This window comes from Arvicola amphibius, chromosome 2 (genome assembly GCF_903992535.2).
Source record: "Arvicola amphibius chromosome 2, mArvAmp1.2, whole genome shotgun sequence".
Lineage (NCBI taxonomy): Eukaryota > Metazoa > Chordata > Mammalia > Rodentia > Cricetidae > Arvicola > Arvicola amphibius.
In genome coordinates, this window is record NC_052048.2 from 75,894,570 (window position 1) to 75,911,303 (window position 16,734).

The 16,734-nt window shown below is 42.6% G+C and overlaps 1 protein-coding gene across 11 annotated transcripts in view; it reads right to left on the minus strand.

Annotated features, from left to right (window-relative positions):
* Window positions 1–16,316, minus strand: part of Immt (inner membrane mitochondrial protein) — a 39,066-nt gene extending 22,750 nt beyond the window's left edge. For 9 of the 11 annotated variants that reach the window (XM_038318718.1, XM_038318716.1, XM_038318711.1 and 6 more), the window contains exons 1-3: window positions 16,123–16,315; window positions 4,597–4,670; window positions 2,903–3,092 (exon numbers count right to left, since the gene is read on the minus strand). In XM_038318718.1, coding sequence (XP_038174646.1) covers window positions 2,903–3,092; window positions 4,597–4,670; window positions 16,123–16,167 — 309 coding nt within the window. In that variant the 5' untranslated portion in view covers window positions 16,168–16,315. Of the gene's footprint in view, window positions 1–2,902; window positions 3,093–4,596; window positions 4,671–16,122 lie in introns of all 11 variants that reach the window. The other 2 variants (XM_038318709.1, XM_038318715.1) reach the window with 2 other exon arrangements.
* Window positions 16,317–16,734: the final 418 nt, after the last annotated feature.

Sequence of the window (16,734 nt, forward strand, 5' to 3'; positions counted from 1 at the left end):
CTTTTTTAAAGGTCAGGTTATCAACATTTTGCAATATACTCATAGAAAGAAGCTGTCATTACAGAAAAATGTATTCCAAAAACTTAATTCCAAAGGACTAGCCCATGTATTAGCATTAAAGGCTTCTATGAAATAATAAAGCATATGATACATGACATCCTTTTTTATCTCTAACACTGAAAAGGCTACTTCCACCTCTACAATATGCAGTCAGTTAGGAACAAATGACTGATGAGAGGCCTGGAGTGAAAGGAACATTAGCTTGGTGCTTCTTTTATTGCCAGGATTCATGCAATCACACATGAGGGGAGGGGACAGGAGAGAAGTGGGGGAAGGGGGAGGGAGGGGAGAGGAGAGGAAGAAGGAGATGAAAAAAGGAAAGAAAAAAAGAAAGGAAGGAAGGAAGGAAGGAAGGAAGGAAGGAAGGAAGGAAGGAAGGAAGGAAGGAAGGAAGGAGGTGGGGGAACAATGGCCAGCTTCTGGGCCGACATTTAACCATTCCTGGCTTTATTCACTGTATCCTCTTTATTTTCAACATTTATTTATTGGAAGGAGAGGCACACAGCACTCACATGGCAGAAGGACTACTTGCAACAGTCAGCCCTTTCCTTCCAACCTGTGATCATTGGTCTTGATGGCAAGACTTTACCTACTGAACCATCTTGACAGCCTATTGTAAGACAATCCTTACAATCTCATTTTTATATTTGGTTCTTAAGAAACTAAAAAATATGTTTAAAAGTTCCTGGCAAACAGTGACACGAAAGCATGGCAGTGCTTATTTCAGAAGAGTCTACACTAGTATGAATATAATCTGTAATTTTTCAGAAATCTGGGGAATGAAGACTGAAGACGGGAAAGACCAGATATTTGGGAATGCCTTTACTTCAGAAGACAAGTGGGAAATGAAAGGATCAAGGTCTAAATAGATTAAACAAAATAGAGAGCTAACAAAATAAAAACAATAATAGAAAATCTAGCAATTCTAATCCAGCAACCTGGTAACCACTACTAGCTGTACTACTAAAAAAGCAAATAGGAAGCTGAGGGCTCAGTGGTAGAGCCCTGCTGAGCTCTGAGCTCAATCCCTAGCACCACTGGGGGACAGTAGCACGTGGGTTTTGAGATAGTATAGTACAGGTATACTATGCTGTTCAAGTACAAACAATCTGCAAAGCAACTAGGCAACTAGTAGTGAGCACAGGCAAAAGCCATTCAGAGATAAAGAATTCATTCACTTGTGATTATGTTGAGTAGGAAATAAACACTATTCTCAACTTCTCAGCCAGACCCCCTGCTCCTAGAAGGGCTATTGGCTTATCTCCCCTGGATCCTACAGCTTAAAACTGACTAAAGATTTTAGATGAAGTCACAGGATTCCGTGAGTATTACAGGGGCATAACTGTCTGTTTTAGTCACTGCAAACCTTTTAAAGGTCTAAGAAATAATGAATTGGAAGACCAGCCAGGAACAGTGTGGTTGGTTATGATGAAGAAACCAGGCAACACTTTTTAATCAATAGAATTGGTCTCTAGGCCATTCTAGATACTGGACTTAACTATCTGATCAGCCACATCCAGCCTCAGAGCATAAAGAAATACCTAATGCAAACAAACCAAAAAACCCATGCTCTTTTGTACATCTCTTCTATCTGTGTGTAAACAAGATGCTGTGTTTGAATTAAGAAATACTTAAGATTAGTAGATGAAGCAATGCCTTAGCAGTTAAGGACACTGGCTGCTCTTCCAGAGGACCAGGGTTTGATTCCCAGTACCCACATGGCGACTCCCAACTGATACAACTCCAGTTCCAGAGAACCTGACATCCTCTGCTGCTCTCCATGGACACAGGCATACATGTAATACGCAAACATACATACTGGCCAAAACACCCATATACTTAAGTTTTTAAAAGGGGGCTGGAGAGATGACTCAGTGGTTAAGAACACTGGAGGTTTTTCAAGAGGACTCGGGTTCGGTTCCTAGCACCCAATGGTGATTCACAGCCACTTGTAGCTCTAATTCCAGGAGATGCAATGCACTTCTTTTAAAGATGAACTTAAAAATGTTAAGCTACAGCTGGCAAGATGACTCAGTGGGTAAAAACACTTATACAGGCCTGACAACCTGAGCCTGATCACTGAATCCCACCGTGGAAGAACACACTCCCAAAAATTTACTCATCTCCACAATGATGTTGGAACACACACACACGTAAGTACATGATAATAGCAATAATGGATAAAATTTAAAATAAATTATTTTTTAAAGTTTTAAGCTAGTGGTGTGTGTAGGAAGTGAAACTGAAGAATATGTGCAATGCTCCAGGCCACTGGAGAGCATTCCTGTCACTGTTAACCAAACAGCAGACAGTAAATGTGTGCCTTTTATTTTCATTCTAAAGCGAGCTGTAACTAGCTACAACAATAAGGTGTATGCTAACCACTCTCATTATGTGCTTAGGGCACTAAGTCAGGTGCACAGACACAACTGGGCCTCAGGCCACAGGCCAGCCAGTACCTCTGTCCTACACACCTCTCTGATTTACCCATGTGCAATGTTATTTTTAAATGTGGTATTTAAGAGCATTTATGGAATTCCCACAGGCTAAAATCCTACTTGTATAGATTACTATTAGTTCAAGTTGAAGAGAACAAACATACATTCAGCAAGATGCACTGAGTTATACACGAATATTGTTGTCCAGATGAAAACAGTTGGCTTTTAAAAAATATTGCATAGCCAGGTAAAATGGCACATTCCTGTAACCCCAGAACCTAGGAGGTGAACCCAGACAATAAGGAGTTTAAGGAGAGTCTGAGTTACATAAAACTCTGTCTCAAAAAATAAGCAGTTGAGTGAAAGTACTCCACAGCATAAACTGAAACACTTTAAATTCTTACCGGCTTCTTTGGCAAGGGGACAGTATAAGGTGCAGAGCCAAGAACCATCTCAAAGAGCTTGTCTGAGTACGGTATGGTTTTCTCTACACTTTCCCGGAAATGGGAATCCCATTTGGCATACATGATAGTGCCACCAACCCCTCCACCAACGAATAAAAGGCCAGCTCCAGCAATTTTACCAGCAGTCAACCTAAAAGAGAGAAATAGGAAAAATATCATACTTTCTTGTTTTCCATTTATCTACTTTTCTACTGAGTCTTGTAGACCTCTTCACTTCCATGTCCCAACCACTAACTTGGACCACAACAGTCAACTGTAACAACATAGCTGCAAACCACCTTTTCTTGATCATTTTTAACTTGTCTGCAATATAAAATATTTATACATGGGTGACAAAATCTTTAAAAGGTAAGAACTAGGACAGAGAAAGTGAAGCAGCCTCTTATTTAACCCTGAAACCTGATGGTCACAATTATGAGATTGTCTGAAGTATCTCAAATCACAAACTTTCAAAGCTCCTCTTCTCCAAGCTTTTCTGTAAATACAATAAAGCAAATTCTTTATAGGGGTAAAAAAAGTTTCTCTTATAAGGAGAGATACCTTGCTCAGCCTAAACACAGGGGCAGCACCTTGGTCAGGCCTCAAAGTGATGATGGGACAGACTTCTTGACTCCCATGGGAGGCCATACCCTCTCTGAGATAGAAGGTAGGGCGGGGAAAAAGGTCGCGGGAGCAGGATGAGGGGAGGGAAGGAGAACTGGGAGTGATATGTAAAATTAAAAAATAAAATACAAAAAAAAGCGCTAATTCTAGCATTCTATAGGCTAAGGCAGGAGGACAGCTCTGAGACCAAAGCCGGACTGGGCTACAGAGCAGGACTTCTAATTAAATTAAATTTAAATTTGAAAATTACTGAGCTAGAGAAGTAGACCAAAGCTTTCTCAGCATGTCTCAAATTGGGAAAGGAAGACAAAAAATTGTCACCAGAACTAACAAGTACTTCTTAAACTTACGACCTAAATGCATTCCTATAAAACAGAAGCTCTGTGCTACCCAGTTATCAAAGAACCACAAGAAGCATCACTAGCAAAGCCTTGCCCAAAGCAATGTATCAGACAGGCCTCCTCAGACCTCAGAGCAAAGCTGCAGCATAGTACAGTAGTCCCCCTTACCTGTGGGTATTTGTTTCAAAAACCCCAGAAGATGCCTCAAGTCACAGACAGAATCAAACAGTGCATTTTTTCTGTACATATGCAACTATGACAAAGTTTAACTTATCAGCTAAACACAGTAAGAGAACTATAACAATAATTAAATAGAACAATTTTAACAATGTATTACAATAAAATGGTTATGTGAATGTAGTCCTGCTCAAAATATGTTGTTGATGCCCAACACTCAGGAGGTAGAGGTAGGCAGATCTCTCATGGGTTTGAGGCCAGGCTGGTCTACATAGTGAGTTCCAGGAAGCTAGGATCATATAGAGACCCTGTCTCAAAAAAAAGTCTTACTACACTGCACTCAGACTTCCAATGATGAACATGTGTAATTGAAACCATGGATGTGATCAGAATACTATTTCCTTAATAAAAGTTAGTTTATGCAGCCACATCCATATTCAAAGTAACATGCACGCACGCACCTATTATTAGCATACAGTAAAGAGCCTGGTGCCAGGCAGACAAACCACATACCCAGAACTGCTTGAAGTGGAGTATCTACGGCATGGTCGTAGTGGACGGAGGACAAACTTCCCACACAGACAACTCTAAAGGAAGAGAAGACATACATCAATACATTAAAGGAATTTGGAAACATGGTGGCTCACACTTTTAATCCCAGCAGTCTGCAGGTTAGAAAGGATCACAAACTACAGACCAGTTCAAAGCCCCACAACCTCAAAATACAAAACAATTAAATAAATCTCAGAAGCTTTCAGAATTGACAATTCAGAAAAAATATTTTATTATCAATGTATTCAAAGGCTAGGCTCACAAACAAATGTAATCAAACAAAAATCACCTTACTTTCAGAAATCAGTCTACCACAAAACACTTTTCTAGATGTTTAAACCAGTTCTGCACCAGCATTTAAAAGGCTGAAGCACAGCTGGGCATGGTTGCGCACGCCTTTAATCCAGCACACAGGAGGCAGAAGCAGGCGGATCTCTGTGAGTTCAGTTTGAGACCAGCCTGGTCTACAAAGTAAGTTCCAGGACAGTCAGAGCTACACAAGGAAACCCTATCTCGAATCCCCACCCCACCCCCGCCCACACACACAAAAGGCTGAAGCAGGACGATGGCTACAAGTCTAAGGCCAGCCAGCCTAGAATACACAGTGAGACCTTGTCTCAAAAACAAAAATAAATCCCTAACCTCAAAACAGTAATGCAGAAAAATTACTCTTAAGTATTTCTTTGTTGTTTAATTTCTAAGCGTTTTTTCATGTTTAAATTACAGTTACTTATTCATTTAGTGTCTATGTGTGCACACATGCCACACCCTATGAGTAAGGGTCAGTGGATAACTTATGGGAACCATTTCTCTATATGGATTATTTCTCTATATTCTACTATATGGGATCTGGAATCAAACTCAGACTATCAGACTTGGCTGTAGGTGCCTTTACTCGCTGAGCTATCTCTCAGGCCCTTTCTTTCTTTTTTTTTAATGGAGGGCAAGGGTGCAATAATACGGTGTGGTGATCAAGAGTAAACTCTACAGAATCAGTTCTCTCCTCCCACCTTAATGTGGGTTAACGGGCTCAAACTCAGCTCGCCAGGCTTGTACAACACGCATCTTCACTAGGACCATCTGGCAGGCCCTAGCTGGTTTTGTTGTCACTGTTTTGTGAGACAGGATGTCACACAGCCCAGACTGACCTTGATCTCTTGATCCCCCTGCCTCCAACTCCCAAGTACTAGGAACACACACAGGCAACCTTTAATATTTTGAAAAGAGAATCTCAGACTAATTGGCATTTTTAAGAGTCATATATGTTACTTATTTCTTGAATGCCACTGGAATTTTCTGTAAGCGTTCTAAACTGGAGGAAACAGGACACCAGGGGCACGACCCTGAGCTGTGCCATATCAAAGTCCTTTGGCGGAATCCTCTTTGCTTCTGGTGTACAAGATAAAAGAATCCCCTGTCATTTATTTGTACCCATTCCCAAGACATTCCATTTCACTGTGGGCGCAAGAAGCATAGAGGATTGAGCTCTCTGAAACAGTGAACCAAATAAATCTTCACTCCCTATTTACTTTGAATATCTGGTCACAGCAACACCAAAGCCTAACTACTAATACATGGTGAAGATCAACCCAGACTGGATTTAAACAGGGGGGGTAAAGTGAAAAGGGTGCTGGATGCTACCAGAGAAAAGGAGCGAGCCATAACTATGTCTTAGGTGCAAACAGCCTGCATGTTCTGGAAAAGGAACAACAGAAGGTGTAAAAACAAGAACCCAAAGGGAAGAACTGAAAAAAACTACACAGAAAAAAATCCCAAGCATCAGGAATGACCCCCAATCAGGGAATCAGCCTTCATACCCAGCTAGGTTCTGCATCTTTTATGGAACTGAATGTGACTGCTGGGCACCTCTTGCTGTCTGCTTTTTTGAAAGAAACTATCCACAGAGACTAGCCTTTGCCAGTCATCCCAGTAGATGTTGATACAGAATAGAACAAAACCGGAGGAGGGTTAAGAACGTTAAGACCACATCAAAGATTCAAAGATGTCTTATCCCATTATAAGATCTGGTTAAAATAATAAGATCCTGGTCCTGGTGCTGACACTATGGTGGGTCTTAGAGAGGGTTGCAATGGGAAAAGAATATCAGTTGCTCAGGCCCTCTCCTCACAAAAAGTAGGGCTGAGTGTACTACACAATACTGACTGTATAGGGGGGGATATCAGTTATCAGCTGTTCTAGTTCCCACCCCCACAAAATAGGACTGAGTACATTATACAATATTGACCATACACGGGGTGGGGGGGGAGGATAGTAGTTGTTCTAGCTCTCACCCCCACAAATACAGGGCTGAATACATTACATAACAATGTCCTACATGGGTTATCATGGTTGTTCTAGCTTACAACCTGACAAAAAATAGGGCTGAGCTCATTTTGTAACACTGACGATATCTATGCAGATATGCCAAATGCGCCTCCAGAAATGTACTGTTCCCTATCATATCAAACATGGATTCTGTGTGTCCTTCCCTGATATTGTATGATTTCTTATATGAGTATTATCTAGAATAGACAAAACTCATAGAAATTGTAAACAGATAGTGGCTGCCGGGGGTTAGAAAGAGACGGCGGGGTGGGGAAAGGCAGGCTTGGTGAATGATTTACTAACGGAGGGTAGTGAAAGTGGTGCTGTGTGCCTTCTCAGACCACAGCATAAATGGATGGGTTCTGCCTGACTCTGCTCAGAACCCGCTAAGCTGTGAGGAAATCCCGATACACAGAGATGGCACAAGCGGGAGTTCCAAGGCTGAGCTGAGCTAGCATCAGCAACCAGGCATGAGAGTACAGATACGAGTCTCAGGTGCTATTTTAGGGCTAACATGCAACAGTTGCTTAGCTGATCCCAGAGAAAGACTAGAACAGAAGCAGAGAGTGACGCTGTCATTTCCCCAACTCAAGGAACTTGTCCCATAGCTAGTTAAGTAGACCATATTTTTACAATATATTTTTCTATTTTTAAAAAAATTTATTAGATTTATTCAATTTATTTTACGTGTATTTTATCAGCATGTATGTATATGTACCATGTGCATGCTTGCTACCCATACAGAGCAGAAGAGGGCATCAGGTCCCCTGCAACTGGAGTTAGGGATAGTTGTAAGCCACCATGTGGGTGCTGAGAATTGAACCCGAATCCTCTGCAAGCTCAACAGGTGCTCTTAACTAATACATTTTTTCATTACATTTATTTATTTGTATGTGCATGCATGTGCACAGGCTGCAGCACATGTATAGAGGTCAGAGGACAACTTACTAGAGTTGGTCTGACCTTCCATGTGGTTCCCTTGGACTGAACTCAGGTCATCAAGCTTGGCAGCAGGTACTTTACCTGCTCCAAAACAGTATTGTTTTAAATTCATGGATCTAAGCATATTTGATAGGTTTAAACCAGTTGCAATCACCATGTGTTTTACAGCCCACTCTATTCTGTCTTTGAATCCCTAAGTTTGAAGTGTCTGTCTAACTCTGCCTCTCTGACCACCTGCAAATACTGGCTGGCAGGTTTTATTTCTGTGTCTGATAAAGCTCACTAAGCATTCATCATTTGAACCATTTAGTGGTATTCGGTATATTAATAAGGCTGAATAATAACCATCAACACTACCAAGTTCTAGAAATCACAGAAGGCTTTCACCAACCCAAAGGGGAAGCCTAGGCTCTATTAAGCTGTCACACAGATCCCTCCTGCCACTCGTCCCTCTTCCCTAGCCCTTGCCAGCTACTAAGCCTGCTTTTTGTTTCTATGAATGTCTACTCTGGATAATCCCTAGGAAAAAAAAAAACCATACAATATATTGTCTTCTGTTTCAGGCTTTCCAAATTGTTTCCCAAAGTAGCTACACATTTATATTTCCATCAGCAATGTTTGACGGTTCCAATTCATGTTCTCACCAACATCTCGTTATTGTACTCAAACCTGTTAAAATCACAGGAATGGGTACCTCATGTAGCTTTGATGTGAATTTCTCAGGATCAATGATGCTGAGCAATTTTCCATTGTTTCATATACTGGCTTTGCAGTTTTTTGTTGTTGTTGCTTTGTTTGTTTCTGAGACAGGGTTTCTCTGTGTAACCCTGACAGTCCTGGAATTGACTCTACAGACCTGGCTGGCTTGAACTCTAGAGATCAGTCTGCCTCTGCCTCCCAAGTTCTGGGAATAAAGTTCTGTGCCACCACATAGTTTCTGAGTTAGCTTCTTGTTAAGCTGTAGGAGTTCTTTGCATTTTCTATACACCAAAACCTTACCACATATTTGAAATAGCCTCTCATTCTTTCACTCTGGAGTATCCTTTTATCTCAGTGCTTTTTCTATGCTATGATGAGATACCATGATTAAGACAACTTACATAAGAAAGTTTATTTAGGGTTTACAGGTCCAGAGATGAGTCCATGACCACCACAGTGGGGAGCATGGCAGTAAACAGGTAGGCATGGTGCACCTTCCAAGAAAGCTACACTTCCTAGTCCTTCTCAAACAGTACCACTACCCGGGGACCAAGCATTCAAATATGCCTGGGGCGGGGGCATTCTCATTTAAACCATTGCAGCTTTGATACAATTTTTTTTAAAAATTTGGTTTGATGGAAAATCCTTCTCTCTTTCTCTTGTTTTTTTTTTTTTTTTGTTTGGTTTTTTTGTTTTGTTTTTTTTGTTTGTTTGTTTGGTTGGTTTTGTGAGACAAAATTTCTTTGGAGCCTGTCCTGGAATTCGCTCTGTAGACTAGCTTGGCCTAAAACAGAAATCTACCTGCCTCTGCCTCACGAGTGCTGGGTTGGGATTAAAGGTTTGCACCCCCCCTCCCCGCCTCTTATTTTTCTTTTTTTCTTCAAACAGGGTCTCCTATATCCCAGGCTGGTCTCAAACTGTCCATGTAGCCTAGGAAGATCCAGATTTTTGTTTGTTCTCATTTGCTTTCTATCGCTGTGATAAAGCACCACGGCCAGCTGGGTAGTGGTGGCACATGCCTTTAATCCCAGCATCGAGGAAGCAGAGGCAGAGGCAGAGGCAGATAGATCTCTGAGTTTGAGGCCAGTCTAGTCTACAGAGCAAATTCCAGGACAGTCAGGGCTGTTACATAGAGAAACCCTTTCTTGAAGGAAAAAACAAAAATTTGCCATGACCAAAAGCAACTTAGAAAAGAAAGGTTTTACTTGGCTTTCACATACTCATCCATCACAGTCATAGTCAATCATTGAGGGAAGTCAGGACACGAACTCAAGCAGCAGCAGAGGCAAGAATCATAAAGAATGCTACTTATTGCTGAGCTCCCCATGGTTTACTCAACTTGCTTTCTTCTATCACCTAGGATCACCTGCCCAAGGGTAGAACTGCCCACAATGGACTGGGCCCTCCCACATCAATCATTAATCAAGAAAATGCTTCAGAAGACAATCTGAGAAGCAATTACTCAATTACTCTCCCCAAATATATATAGGTGGGTGTCAACCAGTTATACTGTTGTTGTTTAGGATTTGTATGTATACACATACAAACATATGTTCATATATGTATACATGTGTGTTGCTCAGATACATGAGACCAGAGGGAATGGTCAGATGTATTCCTCAATAGTTACCCACTTTAATTTTTGAGACAGAGCCTCTCACCGAATCTGGAGCTAGACCGGCTGTCAGTGAGCTCAAGGAATCTCCCTCTTCTTCCTCAGCAATGGGGTTGCATTCCTCCTCAAGTGTGTGCTGGGAACTTGAACTCAGGTCCTCATGCTGGTGTACAAGCACTTTACCAGCTGAGTCATCTCCCCAGCTCAATCTTGAACTCTGGATCTTCCTGCCTCTGCCTCGCTGGCACTAGAGCCTATAGGTATGCACCACAACGCCTAGCTTTGGAGATACTTTTTGTTGCTTATGTATTTGACATCAAACCTGCCTAAATCACTGTCAAGTATAATGGTTGCCTCTAGTTTGCTCTCTCAAACAGTGTCTTTATTTTATAAAACCCAAACCTTCTATTTTGGCACACAAAATATTGACTACTTCTAAATTTTAGGATTCATTTTATTAATGGCCTATGATGTAGAAAGGAAAGTAATTTGTCTTGACACATAACCCTGCAATCAGTGTCATAAGGTTAGCACCAATGCTTCTACCTATAAAAACATGCTTCAACAAACAAAAGCCAAGAAAAATATATAATTCCTCAGCTTTACCAACCAACCAAGAGAATACATAAAGAAACCAGCATACAGTGGAACAGTCCTAAAGCAGACAGGCACTACAGAAGAAAAGTCCCCTGTGAATCCTATGCCAGGGTTCTAGATTCCACAATAAAGTTTGCTGGCTGATGAACTTAACACTACCAATGACCACTTGTACATCTGAAATACAAATTTATATGCAACTTTAATTTTCTTACAACTAAAATACCTTATAAGAGCCAGGAGTGGTGGTACACAACTATAATCCCAGAACTTCAGAGGTATAGGCAGGGGACACTGGTAGTGCATGCCTTTAATTTCAGCACTTGGGAGGCAGAGGCAAGCAGATTTCTGTAAGTTCAAGGCCAGCCTGGTCTACAGAGCTAGTCCTAGGACAGTCAAGGTTATCCAAAGAAATCCTGACCTGAAAAACCAAATAAATAAATAAATAAATACAACTGAGGAGGTAGAAAGGGGGGAGATGACAATCATGTCATCAGGTATACCCCTATTATCCTAGAAAGAAGACAGTCACAAGTTCAAAGCCAGCCTAGATTACAAAGCAAATACCAGCCTGGCCAGAACCACCCGGTGAAAACCTGTCCTTAAAAATAAATAAATATATGAATAGAATTCTTTACGCTGGGCAGTGGTGATTCATACCTTTAATCCCAGCACTCAGGAGGTAGAAGCAGACAGAACTCTTGAGTTTGATGCCAGCCTGGTCTACAGAGCAAGTTTTAGGACAGTCAGGACTACACAGAGAAACTCTGTTTCAGAACAAAGCAAACAAACAAACAAACAAACAAAGAGTATCATCCCACAAAAACAAAGTACTTTGGGAAAAATATTCTGCATCCTAGACAGAAAGAGGTACTTTTTGGTTATGGGAATTATGGAAATGCTAGGTACTATTTAGTATAACCAAAACCAAAATCTGATCCTTTAGTATTCCCTGCATATGTGCAAATACCTTTTACACTATTTCTCACTCAAGGACACTACATTATGTAAGATGTGTTTATAAAAATGGTTTAGAAGCCTCTGGCCTCAACAGGCTTGACCTTTTTTTGCATACTTTTAAAATAATTTTCTTTTCTTTTTTAGTAAAGTATTTTAGGTCTTTTGATCTTTCCCAAGTGTGTTTTTCTTTTATTCTTTTTATCCTTGTACTGCATCACCAGGCCCAACATTTTTGAGGTGACCTTAGGTACAGAGATAGGAAAAGGAAGAATAATAAATAGGATGAAATATGAGCAGGAGCAAAGAGCGGGCTGCACAGATCGACTGAACTACTTTCTAGCATCTGTGGTTATCAGTCTGCATCACTAACAGACAAATTCAGCCTTGGTCTTAGTTAAACAAACTGGCCTGGTTCACCATCAAAACAGTAGTCTTTCTTTTTTCCTTTAAAGATTTATTTATTAATGTGTAGCCCAGGCTGGCCTGGAACTAATGATCCTCCTGCCTCTGTCTCCTTCAGCAAATCCTACCGGTGTACACCAGCATAACCAGCAGCTAAAGTTTATTTTTATTTTACATGTATGGATGTTTTACTTGAATGTATGTATATGTGTATGTACAGTGATCTCAGAAGCCAGAAGTCAGGCTAGGTGCTGACACCGTTACAGTGGCTGAGAACCTGAGACCAGACAGGTTACGGGCCTAGGGGAAAACCCACTATTACTCTGCTGAGGGAACAGAGAGTACAATAACTCCTAAGGACAATGCTCTACCCATAAACCAGAGCATCACTCAACCCTCATCACAGATTCTTCTTGTCACTGACAGTAAGTAACAAAGAGATCCACAACTGGACAACGTGCACAGAGACTTTGGAGCACTCAGCCCTACAGATGATGTCTGTATCAAACCTCCCCTCTCAAGGCTCAGAGTTCTGTGAAGGAGAAAGATCCTAAGAGCCAGAGGTGGTGGGTGACTCCAAGGAAACAGCCTCTTCAAAACACAAGACTGATGTCTATGAACACACAGACACTATGACAGCACCCACAAGACCTGCACAGGTTCAAACCAGTCAAAATCTCAGCACTGGGAAGAGAAAGGAAAGACAAAGTCTCACCCCTGACGGAGAAGCTATTCCTAAGTGATAGCTGCTGGGAAAGGACAAATCCTTCTCCATGGAGCCCCTGGGTGTGTATCAACCACACTCTAAGGCGGCCCAAGCCCAGGACTAGTTGACTAACACAAAATGAAGCACATGTTTTGTGTGTGTGCTTTCATTTTTCTTGCTTTTTTTTTTTTGCTTCTACTTTTCTTTTTTAAAGTTTGTCCTTTTCTGTTTATTTTTTATTTTTTGTTTCCCCTACTTTTTGTTTTGTTGATATGAACTTGAATATGAACTTGGATAGAGAAGGACTAGGGGAGAGGGGAGAATCTGATCAAAATAGATTGTATGAAAAAGCATTTTAAATAAAAACTTTTTAAGTAACAAAAGAAAATACTGTAAAAGTATTATATTTATAAGGACAAACTGAATTAGGACATTTAAAATTTTTTATTTATTTTTATTTATGTGTGCAGATGCTTTGCCAGCATGTGTCTCTATACACACCGACATGTTGTATGCGAGGCCAGAAGAGAACATCAGATCCAGAGGAACTGGAGGTTACACTTGCAGGCCACATGGATCCTGGGGATGGAACCCAGGTCCTCTGGAAGAATAGGCAGCCACTCTTAACCACTGAGTATCTCTCCGGCCCCTCCCCTCTTCTTAAGTATAAGCAAAGAAAGCTTACGACATTAATTCTCAATATTCTGGCCTAGATCAAACGAGGAAGACATGAACAAATGACTACTTCCAAGTATGAGGCGTGGGAGGAGAGGCTTAGCCCAGACTCAGGTCAGGTCCTCTAGATCTAATGATCACCTCTCAAAGACTGAACCTTGTGTTACAGTGAAAGAACTAGGGGAGAAAAACACTGAGGAAGAACTTAAAAGCACATTTCTTAAAAAAAAGAGAACAATATTAAAAAAATACACATAAAAATTCAAGGATTTTGAAGTGAGACTAAGAATGAAGAAGGTACTATCTCTGATGGTGATGGGTGTGTGTGCACGCACACACGTGCACGCGTGTATTTGACTAAGATTAATATTTAAAGTGGTGAACTTTTTAGTAAAGTAGACTGCCCTCTATAACATGGGTGAGCTTCAGGCAAACAGCTGAAGGCCTCCTAGAATAAAAAACAAGAACTTCCCCAGCACAGGGCCTTTGGGCTGGTGCTGTGCCAGCTGCTCTCCCAAGTTTCCATATGGCTGGCCTGCAGACTGCAACTGCACCTGGCTCCCCCAGTCTCTGCTCTGCCAGCCCACACTGCAGATTCTTGATTTACCAACTCCCATAACTATGTGAACTCAGCCCTTATAAATCAGTCATTCTATAGACACAGGCACAGGCACACGCGCGCGCGCGCACGCGCACACACACACACACACACACACACACACACACAGTTTTGTTTCTCTGGAACCCTAACTTAATACACCACCAGAAGCCCTAAAGCCTAAGGGTGGGTTTCAAAGTCAGGGCACTTTTGAGAGTAAGAAAAAAAACCACAGCTCACTCAAGCACGCCACATGTACTGAGCATCTAGTAAAAGCTGTCACTGCTGGAAATACAGCATTGAACAAGATAGGCACAGGCTAGTTGTGGAGTTTAACAACTTTTTATGGGGCAGGATCTTCCTATAGGTAGACCAGGCTGACCTGAGATTTAACTAGAGACCTAGCTGGACCCTTCTGCCAGCGGGGGATTGCAGGCATGTAACACCACACTTAACTTGCAACTTACACTTTAAATGTAGGAAACACACGTATGTCAGGTAATGCTGACATACAAATACTCAGGTGCAAAGTGAGAGTGATGTACAGAAGAGTGGTCCACGTCCACTTTAGAAAGGAAACGCAGCTCCAAAGGGAAGGCAGATTTATTAAGAAAGTACCTGCATAAAGGGGGTGAGTCAAGCAAAGACCTGTGAAGAGTTCAGAGCAAAAACAAAACAAAACAAAACACCACCAGTAATGTGTCTGCTGGAGGTGCTACTGTAAGACAGTGATGGACAGGATAGGAATCAAGGTGTGAGAAGAGCCTAGACTTTGCTCTGAACATGATGGGACAGCAATCAATGGGGGTGTTGTTACAAACTGTTTGATAAATAGAAAATTAACACGGGTCTCAATTCCCTATGCAAGAAACGGATGGACAGGGAGAGAATCAAACATAAATAACAAAACTGTTTGCAGGGCGGTGGTGCCGCACATCTTTAATCCCAGCCCTCGGGAGGCAAAGGCAAGTGAATTTCTCTGAGTTCGAGGCCAGCCTGGTCTACAGAGCGAGTTCCATCTGGAGCAGCCAGGGCTACACTGGGAAACTCTGTCTCGAAAAACCAAAAACAATCAAAAAGAAAACCGCTTAACTTCTATCATTTCTAGAGGGCCCGGTCTAGGGATTTTATCCAATTACTGCTCGACTCTGCACCATGTTTCTCACAACCTTTCGTCAAAGTATTAATTTTCTGGAAATCCTGAGCAATGGAAACAAGATTTTTATTTTCAACGGTAGAAAGTTATATAAATAGTTATGATTTTTTTAAAAAAAAAAAAGCAAAACAGAGTGCCTAGGATACCTGAATGTCAGACACGGTCCTAAGTGCTTAGAGACACTGATCCCCAAAATAATTTTAGAAATGAGCACAAGGTCACGACTCTTGTCCTTCCTCAAGCACTATAAGTTTAAGATCCAGAAACAAAAATCTTTCTTTTTATTGTAGAGTGAGAATAGCTCAAAGGTGCTCTAGACTACGAAAACAAAAGCAACCCATCCAGATTAACTGCAACCTTGACCCCTAAAACTCAGGCTCTCATCCAGTCCAGGAACCTACTTATTAAAGATGCAACAAGCCCTCAGAAGCAATCCCTGCTGGGAATTGTAGTTCTCCCGCCCCGACCTTCCCGATTGGAAACCTATCACGTGCCCAACCGGCGGCCCAGACACCGGCGGCCAGGATTGGTCCCAGACCGAAGCAACGAGGTACTGATTGGATACCAGGGCACGCCTCGGCAGCACACACCCGCCTCCCCGCGAGCGCTCCACACCCCAGCCCGCTTCTTCAGCAATAAGCCTCTAGTCATTCCAGTCGAGCGGCCGCCCCAGTGGGCTGCCTCAGTTTCCCGCTGACACCCTCGGCGCGCCTCTGCGCAGGGGATGCGCATAATGGACGCCTCTCCCGTTGTCCGTTGGCAGTCTGCAGTCAGTGTGACCACGCGCCCCCTCAGGGGGACCCCACGCTCACCTGGGCCGCGACGGTCACGCCGGATAACTGACAGGCCCGCAGCATCTCTGCCGAAGTGACGGCGCTGCTGGTGGACGCGGGAACGACCGCGGCGGCGCGAGAGGAGGGCGTGCGTGCTAGTGAGCGCGCCCGCGTCCGTAGACTCTGTCTGTGCCCTCCGCACCGGAAGGGCCCCCGGCGCCACTGCGCACGCGCCTGCTCCTACCCTGGGCCAGACCAAGCGGCTGCCTGAGGGTGGGTCTCACCCCGGCTGCGAAAAGGGGAGCCCGCGGTGATTGGCGAGTCGGAGGCGGAAGGGTGGGTTCTCCTTCCGGGTCGCGCTCAGGCGCTAATTCGCCTGAGAACTAGAGTTACTAGGTGAACTGGCAGGAGAGTGAGCTGTGAAGTTCGACTAGGCGCGAGACGAACGACTGTGACTCTTAGAATTAAGTCAAAGGGGGCTCGGGTCGGGGATCGAACTCGCGACGTCAGGACTGGGAGCAGTGTGTGTTTCCTGTGTCTCTCTAAATAGTAGAGAACGGATAGGAACCCAGATTCTAAGTTCGGGTTTTTATTTAAATCACACTGTCGCCTTTATTTTACAAATATGATTTTGGTCGCAGTCTTTGGGGT